Source organism: Fomitiporia mediterranea, assembly GCF_000271605.1.
Source record: "Fomitiporia mediterranea MF3/22 unplaced genomic scaffold FOMMEscaffold_6, whole genome shotgun sequence".
Lineage (NCBI taxonomy): Eukaryota > Fungi > Basidiomycota > Agaricomycetes > Hymenochaetales > Hymenochaetaceae > Fomitiporia > Fomitiporia mediterranea.
Genome location: NW_006760391.1, coordinates 77096 through 88076, shown reverse-complemented (window position 1 = coordinate 88076; position 10981 = coordinate 77096). Strand labels below are relative to the sequence as shown.

Here is a 10981-nt window from a genome sequence, read left to right as displayed (position 1 = left end):
GAGTCAATTAAGTAAATTTAAACATGGATAGTAAAGATAAATCATCACCATCACCATCCAAAGACAAATCTCACTCACGTGGGTCTATGAAATTGTGTAGGGAACTATAGGGGATCTGGTACTGAAAAACAATTGCAGAGTCGTCCTCAAATCATCATGGACGTGGACAGGAGCTCCACGTCGTCTCGTACCCTGACTGCAAGATCACTTACACAGAACCATCGTCTCTAAGCAAGGAGGAAGAGGCAATGGGGAAGATTGTAAACAGGAGCAGTCAGAGATACCCTAGAGGAGGTGGTGATAAGAGTACTCAAAATAATGAAGAGGAATTGAAGAAGTTTGTAGAAATGATGGGGGGGAAATGGAACTTGAAGTGATCAAAATGGTGAAGAGTAATATAGTCCTTGCATACTACAGGATAATAGCACATTACACTATACAAGATTGATAGACTGGAATAAGAGTTCAGTTTCTTTGACCTGCCACCAGAGTCTAGAACTGAACTCCTTAACTGAGTTTGTGTTTTGCAAGCTTACTAATTGCTTAAGCCTGAGTGTTAAGAAGAATACAAATTAACTTATTAAGAGAGTATACATAGTATTAGTAGTCAATGAGCCAGATTGTAGCTTCAGGGTTTGCTTGTAGCTACCGAGAGACACGTTCCTTACACTTAGAATTGTATATCCACAGATTTCTAGCGCTTGCCTAGTGCAAACTTGTCGATACGTGGGGCATTCCATCCAGAACGAATAGAAAGTAATAAGAAAAAACTCCCGTAAGTTCGCGTCGGGTGCGTCGATACCATACATACATTGCTGATCATAGAACAACATACAAGATCGCGAAGTGGATATGCGAAGGAGCGCATGAACATTTTGATATGATATGACATGTAGGGTAGGGCACGAATGACTAGAGAGATAAACGTGATACTATCCACTCAGTCCCAACCACTCGACGTTGGGTTCGCATCAGCGCCCCATCCACTTGTACCTGCCGGTTCCGCGGCCCAGTCTCCTCCACCCGGCGCAGGCTCAGCCGACCAATCGAGGTTACCTTCAACAACAATCAGACAAGAATAAGGGAAAGCATAGATGCAAATTACATACCAGATTCCAGAACAGCAGGGTTAATAGCTCCAGCGGCGGGAGCAGCTGTATTATCCCACTCCGCATTCGCAGCTCCAGTCTCCTGCTCCCCAGCAGCATTCGCCTTATTCTGCACCTCCTCCTGTTGTTGTTTCTCAACTTCCTCAGGGTCACGATAGAAGAACATGTCAACCATCACATCCCACCCGTCTTTCGTACGCGGGACAGTTCCACGAAGTCACGCAAGACCTCCCGACACAGGAGCCACCAAACTAGACCAACGGCATGACGCGCCTTGTTATTCGTTCGGATCGCCACATCGATGAACAGCAAAGGCGCGTCTGTGTCGCAGAGAGCTATAACCGGGATGTTAACATTCACCGCTCCCCAAATTGCTTGAGCGTCAACGCGAGGGTCAGTCACAACAAGCGGCCTCGGCTCCTTAAATGACCTCGTAATATAATTCGTAAAGTTCCACGGTGTGAACCGTCCCGCAATAGCCTGGGGCCCATGGCGGTCACGCCAAGATGGTTTTTGAAATTATCGAGTAAAAGAGAGACAGAACAGCGCTGGCGTGCAGCGAGTATGTGGTAGTCGACCAATAATGAGCGGCTACTGGTCTTGTGCTGGACCAGGCGCGCAAGTTTGAGACTCCGCCACCGCAAATCATCCTAACTCCCAACTGACTGAACGTACTGTACCCTCTAACGCCACAATCACATATCCTACACTGATAATAATTCACGACTGAAAGCATCATCTCGTTACTTTCACAGCATATACTCAATAATCAATATTATACAGTACATGCACAGTTTCCAAGTTCACAGATAATGGCCTTCCAATAGCATTGATCATGCATGCTAGTACTTATTACATTTAGAAGCTGCCCTGGAAAGTGGTGCAAGAGAGGATTCAAACCACAAAGGAACAATGAACAAGTTTAGGGTGAAAGCTTTGTATGTATAGATAAGACCAATTGGGAAATTAGAAGTACAAAGCTGTAGCAAACCAGGTATAAGGTATGTAAGCTCAAGAGTCTAAAGGTGCTCTCTTTATCATCTAATCATCTATATCAATCAACAAGTGGACAAGAGAAAGAGAGATACTTAATCAAACATAAACATGTCTAAAGATAAATCATTACCACCTAAAGACAAAACACTCTCACATAGGTCTTTAGAGTTGTGTTAGAACAATAGGATCTGGTACTAAAAGTCAACTACAGAGTTGTTCTTAAAGGATTATGAACATACACAGGATTTTCATGTTGACTCACACTCAGACACTAGCACTACCCTCAACACTACTAATACCTTAAACCTATCTAGATCCAGTTGGAAAGAATCACCTTATCTACCCAAAACAGAAGCAATTTCAGAGGCAAATGAATTAGCATTGAATAAGTTGTCAGAATTACATAAGGATTGGAAGGATAAAACTGGTAAAAAATAAATAACATAGACTTTGTGTAGTATACTATACTGAATCCTTACATATAATGGGTGATAGAATAAAAGAGTTTAATTTCTTTAATTTGTTAAGAGTACCAAATTCATTACTGTGCTTGGCCTACTACCCACAAGCTTCTGTTCATATGATTTTTCCATTCATTACCAATAAGAATAGTAGAGCTAAGCAGTCTGTAAAATGCTTACACATACAAGTCTAGCTTTCTAAGTACAAATGGCCCAGATTTACTGTTTTGAAAGTGTGAGTTAAAATTTTGATATAATGGTAGCAAAACAAGACCAGCCTTCAAGTTGTACAGGAGCAACAGTCTAGTTTGTATAGCAGTCATAACTTTAACTGTATGAATATTTTTGTTGAGAGGAGGTTATGTGAGAGGCTTAGAGGGATCACACAAAGAGGGGGGATAGTAGACTCAGCTTGCTCTCCTTAGTGTCATTGTCTGTTGATTCAGTAGGTATATATAATATGTAGCTATGTCTCAGGTATGTCTGTTGCTTATATATGTCATTCCATATATGTTAACACTCCCCTTCAAACATATATTAGTTTAATAATATGTTTGTTTTGCAACTATTTGTTTATTTGATTTGTAGTTATTTTTATTTTTATTTTTAGGGGTAGTTATAGTGCTGCTACCACTCCCCTTCAAACATTTATAAGTTGGCCAGACCTATAAGATGTTTGATTTGCAGATCGTTCCAACATTTTTATTAGTATTGTATCTGCATTGTACATTGTGTCTGTATTATATTTACTTGTGTATTGCATATAATAATATTATTTGTATAATATAAATGTGTTGTTTGTATTGTATATTTTAGTCCACTGTGTGTTAACTTTGTGCTTTGTTAGATATTTATTAAGTTTTCGTTTGCTGTTGTGTCATTAGTTCTGTAGTTTGTTCATTGTTATATTATTAAGTTGTTGTTTGTTGTCTTGTAGACTGTTCAACATGATTGAAATTGTTTGGAGTTAATCTAAAGTTTGTGCATAGTTTACTGTTCAATGACAGTATTATTTTCACAATAAATCGTTTGAAATTGTTATTAATATCATATGTGCTTTAGAGACCTGCAGAATCTCATGAGTACTGTGTAAGATTGTAAATCATGTGTTTTATTTATTAAATTTGCTCAAGTATTACTAGTAATTTCTTTTTACTTTACTGTGAAACTAATGAATCATGCTAGTAAAATGTATATCTGGTGTTGCAATGATATCCTTCTTTAATCATTGTTGTCTGTGTTTGTCTACATTTGTATATGTGTTAAACATTCAGTAATAGCTGATTTATGTCTTTGGATTGAAGCTTTGTATTGATTGTATATTAGTAATATTAATAATACTATTTGTTTTTGTCAGATTGCTTCATTCTGAGATTGATGAGGTTTTATGCTAACATATATTTGTTGTATAGATATTATATCTGGCTGTAGGCAGCTTGCTATGTGTCTAGGTGCATCATATATGTATTATATTATGAATGTATTGTTTGTTTGTTTGCTTTACATTATTGTTTATATTTATATATTAATGTTGCATTCTGTAATGAATCGTTTCTGATGCATCCTGAGTAACTATACAATCTGTTGCATTATTTCTTCCATAGCTAATGTAATTATCCGTTGTAAATCATTAGTAACGTACATTCGTATTATTTGTTATTAACAGTGTTATTGTGAATTGTTATGATTATAATGTTATGAATATTTATTAGTATTATGGCTATTGTTCTTTGCTTTTTCTTTTGCAAAGAATAGTGCATTGTAACACAATCTGCATATAAGTGATATATCAGATTATGTTTACTATAATTGTCTCCTAGCATACTTTAGTTAATCTAGTAGTATGTGCAATTGTAGTATTTGTTCAACGTTTTATTTGTTAATTGATTTGCTAGGTAAAGCGTTTTATATATTGGTTTTATTTATTTTATTTGAATCATTGTATAGATATACTTATTAGTATCTATCCAATGTATTTTATAATGTTATAATGCTGTTCATGCTTGTATTAATTGTACAGTGAGGGCAAATTAATTGTTTGTATGAGAATCGATTTAATAGTTTTATTTGATTATATGTATGTGCTCCATAGTTGTTTGTATAGTTATTATCTTTGTATCTTTCGATTGTAGTTGTGAATTATATTGTAATTATATTTGTATTATTGTATGGATATATTATTTATTGTTTTATGTATGTTCCAAAGTATTATTTTTGTTATTCATCACTTTTATCCATAAACTATAGTCTGGATTGATGAATTATTTTGTTATATGATGTAATATTTGTTTGTATTTTATTTAGTTTTGTATTAAACGTTGTTAAGTTAATCAGATTATTATATTAATATTATTTGCCAAGTATGAGCATTTGTTTTGTAGTGGAATTATTATTTATTTAATGTTGAAGTTCAATCATGTGTTGTGTTGACTTCTATTATTTGTTCTGATTAACATTATTTTGTATTACATCAAATGATTTACCTTTGTGATCTGTTATATCTGTCTGTAACTTCTATTGCTTATTGTTTTTTTAGGATCAGTGATAAGATTGATGTTTCTGCATCATGAATATTCATTTGTTCATCTGTAGTTTTGTATTGTGAACGTTTGTGCATTTGCTACAAAGAATGCTTTAGGAATATGTGCCATTTCTAAGCTTTATTATTATTAATTTATTAATTATCTGTTTGAATAACTTTTATAAGCATTGAAAATGTTATGTAATGTATAACTTTTATATTCTTTAATAAAGTATTTTGTGTTTGACAGATTCGTCAGATTCATTATGGATTTCACTTAGTAATGTAGTTAATATGTCTGCATTAAGAATTTGATGTTCATCATTAGTATGTATATTATTCAATTACTCCCCTTCAATTTGAGAAGGTTATTCTTTGAGTAATTGACAAGTAGTGTAAGTACATAAGTACATTGTTGATTTTCTTTCATGTATTTGTAATCCAATGAGTAGTGTTAGTACTTTGTTATTTTACTTTCGTGTGTTTGTCAGTATGTGTTATAATATAACAGTATGTTTTAAGTTAACTTGTGATGTTTGACATACATCATTTTGTTTAAACATTATACTGTAACATTGTACTGTTTGTTGTATAAATTTTAATGTAATGTTTGTAATATGTCTGTAATATTTCAAACGTGCTAAGAAATCTTCTGTGTGTTTGTAGTTACAACATTGGTTGTGCATCTATTCATATCTCTGATAAGATGTAATAGATATGCTTGTGTCTGCTTTTCATTATATATTATACTGTCTGAGATAATGTGTTAAACGTTTTATTAATTTATTTAATCTTATTATATTATGATTGTTTTTGTTTGTAATCATTATAATAAGTGTGTCTGTTGTAGTTTTTCTGTTGTTTGTTGTACTAGTCATATTGGTATAGTACTTCACTTGTATATAAGCTTTGTAGCTTCAATATAAGTTTATTTATACTTTGTTAAAGTATATCTACATTCTGTACAATTAAATATGTTCTGTTACATTGTTGTAGTAATGGTAGAGGTATTATTCTACTGTTTGCCATTATTATACATTGTTATTATATGTTTACACTATCATAGGTGTAAAGTATCATTATTTGTTTATTGACTATAATTGTGTACTTGTTCCTGTACTATAGTTACTGTAATGTACTTTGTAACTTTATTATTATTATTATTATTGTTAATTTGTCTGTAGATAGTTGTATGCTTTCATAAGCTGTATTAGTGTGTAGATATCAAATGTCTTAGATATCAGATGGATATCTGCTAACTTGTTTTATCTCATATCTGACATGTCCAACATATCTGAGACATGTCTTACATTAATTGTTTAGCCATGATATTGTCATATATGTTATTATTTGATTTATGTTATAACATATGTGTGTTTGTTGACAGTGTCTATCATTTGTACTATTATAATATTAATAGTAGATGAGTAGTGTTTGCTTTCTCAATCCTTCTAACGTTTGTCTGTAGTATGATCAGTTATTTATAATAACAATGTTTCTGTTATATTACAGAATATTTTTAGTGATTAAATGTTGTAGTAAGTGATACTCATTGTAGTTTCAGTGTTGCCTGCATAGATTATGTTATTACTAGGCCAATGATCATAATCACTAAGATGACAATCATATAATGTCTGGGTTGTATGTAGTACAGTAGATTGTGTGTTTGTAGTGTATTGATTTGTGTTTAGGATACTCAGACAGGTGAGTTGAGTTCTGCATCATAGTATGCTGTGTGTGTGCATGTGATGCATAGAACTGTATAGAGTATAGATGTAGTAGAGTGTAGATAAAGCATAGGTAGGGAGCACAAGGCTCATAACCTGTTGAGAGGAGGTTATGTGAGAGGCTTAGAGGGATCACACAAAGAGGGGGGATAGTGGACTTGGCTTGCTCTCCTTAGTGTCATTGTCTGTTGATTCAGTAGGTATATATAATATGTAGCTATGTCTTGGGTACGTCTGTTGCTTATATATGTCATTCCATATATGTTAACAATTTTGCAAGCAAGTTGAGGCTCTGCCACCACAAATCACCCCTAATTCCCACTCATCCAATCATCTCAAACCTGTCTCTCAACTGACTGGACACACATTATGTACCACATTTTACATTTACTGTACTCTTAACATTGTGATTAAAACTCTCTAACACTATAATTATATATTCTACACTGACAGTATTTTGAAATTGAAAGAAGTATATACTTACTTTTGTAGTACAGTATATATTACAGTACTTGTATAATGTATACAACTCTCACCAAACCATCATTGTATGCATTCCCATTTCCAAACCATGCTAGGGTTGGTATTCAAACAAAAAAAGGCTTGTCAACCAATTCAGCCAAATCATCAACAAACTTGATAAACTCCCTATTATACTAGTACTTTGCATAATACAAAGTTGTGTATTGCCTGGTTAGTTATGGTGGTAGTACTCTGAGTAGTGGCAGCTGGTGGTCAGGCAAACTTTGGATGGCAAAGGTCTATGAGTAAGGAGCAAACTTAAGATAAAACCTTCACATAGATAAATACTAATTGGGAAATTAGAAATACAAAGCTGAGAGCAAACCAGGTATATAAGGATGAAGAGTCTAAAGGAGTTCTCTTTATCATCTATATCAACCAAGAAAGTAGAAGAGGGTACTTGACTCAAACATAAACATGTCCAACAATAAATCATCTCTGTCCAAAGACAAATCTCACTTGTGTAAGTCTTGGAATTGTGTCAGAACAATAGGGATTTGGTACTGAAAATACACTGTTACAGTAGAGTCATTCTTAAGGAATTATGGATGTGCACAGGACTTCCACATTGAACCATGCTCAGACAGCACCTCCAACACTGCTAATACTGTCTGCCTAGCTACATCTAGTTCAAAAACAGAATGTTAACATATATGGAATGACACATATAAGTAACAGACATACTCAAGACATAGCTACATATTATATATACCTACTGAATCAACAGACAATGATGCTAAGTAGAGCAAGCCAAGTCCACTATCCCCCCTCTTTGTGTGATCCCTCTAAGCCTCTCACATAACCTCTTTCCCCTTTCTCAATAGGTTATGAGCCTTGAGCTCCCTGCCTATACTTTATCTACACTCTACTATGTCTATACTCTATACAGTTCTACACATCACATGTATACACACAGTATACTATGACACAGAACTTGACTCACCTGTCTGAGTATCCTAAACACAAATCAATACACTGCAGACACACAATCTACTATACTATATACAACCTAGACATTATATGATTGTCATCTTAGTGATTATGATCATTGGCCCAGTAATAACATAATCTATGCAGGCAATGCTGAAACTACAATGAGTATCACTTACTACAACATTTAATCACTAAAATATTCTATAATATTACAGAGATTATGTTATTATAAATAACTGATCATACTACAGACAAATGTTAGAAGGATTGAGAAAGCAAACACTACTCATCTACTATTAATATTATAATAGTACAAATGATAGACACTGTCAACAAACACACATATGTTATAACATAAATCAAATAATAACATATATGATGATATCACAGCCAAACAATTAATGTAAGACATGTCTCAGGTACATGTCTCAGATATGTTAGACATGTCAGATATGAGATAAAGAAGTTAGCAGACATACATCCAATATCTAAGACATCTGATATCTATGCACTAATACAGCTTATGAAAGTGTACAACTATCTATGGATGAATTAATAATAATAATAATAATAAAGTTACAAAGTACATTACAGTAACTATGGTACAGGAACGAGTACACAATTATAGTCTTTAAACAAATAACAATACTTTACACCTATGATAGTGTAAACATATAATAACAATGTATAATAATGGCAAACAGTAGAATAATACCTCTACCATTACTACAACAATGTAACAGAACATATTTAATTACACAGAATGTAGATATACTTTAATGAAGCATAAATAAACTTATATTGAAGCTACAAAGCTTATATACAAGTGAAGTACTATGCTAATATGACTAGTACAACAAACAACAGAAAAACTACAACAGACACACTTATTATAATGATTACAAACAAAAACAATCATAATATAATAAGATTAAATAAATTAATAAAACGTTTAACACATTATCTCAGACAGTATAATATATAATGAAAAGCAGACACAAGCATATCTATTACATCTTATCAGAGATATGAATAGATGTGCAACTGATGTTGTAACTGCAAACACACAGAGAGATTTCTTAGCACGTTTGAAATATTACAGACATATTACAAACATCACATTAAAATTTATAAAACAAACAGTACAATGTTACAGTGTAATGTTTAAACAAAATCATTAAAATAACAAAGTACTAACACTACTTGTTGGATTACAAATACATGAAAGGAAATCAACAATGTACTTATGTACTTACACTACTTGTCAATTACTCAAAGAATAACCTTCTCAAATTGAAGGGGAGTAATTGAATAATATACACACTAATGATGAACATTGAATTCTTAATACAGACATATTGACTACGTCACTAAGTGAAATCTGTGATGAATCTGACAAATCTGTCAAACACAAAATACTTTATTAAAGAATATAAAAGTTATTCAAATGGATAATTAATAAATTAATAATAATAAAGCCTAGAAATGGTACATATTCCCAAAGCATTCTTTGTAGCAAATGCACAAACGTTCATGACACAAAACTGTAGATGAACAAATGAATATTCATGATGCAGAAACGTCAATCTTATTGCTGATCCTAAAAAACAATAAGTGATAGAAGTTACAGACAGACATAACAGATCACAAAGGTAAATCATTCAATGTGATGCAAAATAACATTGATCAGAACAAATAACAGAAGTCAACACAATGTGTAATTGAACTTCAACATTAAATAAATAATAATTCCACTACAAAACAAATGCTTATACTTGGTGAATAATATTAATATAATAATCTGATTAACTTAACAAAGTTTAATACGAAAATAAATAAAATACAAACAAATATCACATTATATAATGAAATAATTCATTAATCTGGACTATAGTTCATGGATAAAAGTGATGAATAACAAAAATAATACTTCAGAACATACATAAAACAATAAATAATATATCCATAGGATAATACAAATATAATTGCAATATAATTCGCAACTACAATTGAACAATACAAAGATAATAACTATATAAACAAGTATGGAGTGTATACATATAATTAAATAAAACTATTAAATTGATTCTTGTACAAACAATTAATTTGCCCTCACTGTACAATTAATACAAGTGTGAACAGCATTATAACATTATGAAATACATTGGATAGATACTAATAAGTATATCTATATGATGATTCAAATAAAATAAATAAAACCAATATATAAAACACTTTACCTAGCAAATCAATTAACAAATAAAACGTTGAACGAATACTACAATTGTGTATACCACTAGATTAACTAAAGTATGCTAGGAGACTATTATAGTAAACATAATCCAATATATCACTTATATGTAGATTGTGTTACAATACACTATACTTTACAAAAGAAAAAGTAAAGAACAATAGTCATAATACTAATAAATATTCATGACATCATGATTACAACAATTCACAATAACACTGTTAATAACAAATAATACAAACGTACGTTACTAACAATTTATGACAGATAATTATGTTGGCTATTGAAGAAATAATGTAACAGATTGTATAGTTACTCAGGATGTATCAGAAACAATTACAGAATGCAACATTAATATATAAATATAAACAATAATGTAAAGCAAACAAATGAATGATACATTCATGATATAATACATACACAATGCACCTAGACACATAGCAAGCTGTCTACAGCCAGAT

The 10981-nt window shown here is 32.1% G+C and overlaps 1 protein-coding gene across 1 annotated transcript; it reads right to left on the bottom strand.

Annotated features, from left to right (window-relative positions):
- Nucleotides 1–787: 787 nt before the first annotated feature.
- FOMMEDRAFT_167788 (ribosomal protein S2) lies at nucleotides 788–1758 on the bottom strand (the record flags this gene model as incomplete). Its single annotated transcript, XM_007266215.1, has 4 exons — nucleotides 788–1056; nucleotides 1110–1298; nucleotides 1367–1589; nucleotides 1654–1758. 4 exons carry the CDS (start codon nucleotides 1756–1758, stop codon nucleotides 941–943), a joined length of 633 nt encoding a protein of 210 aa, XP_007266277.1. The 3' UTR covers nucleotides 788–940.
- Between the last annotated feature and the right edge of the window lie 9223 nt (nucleotides 1759–10981).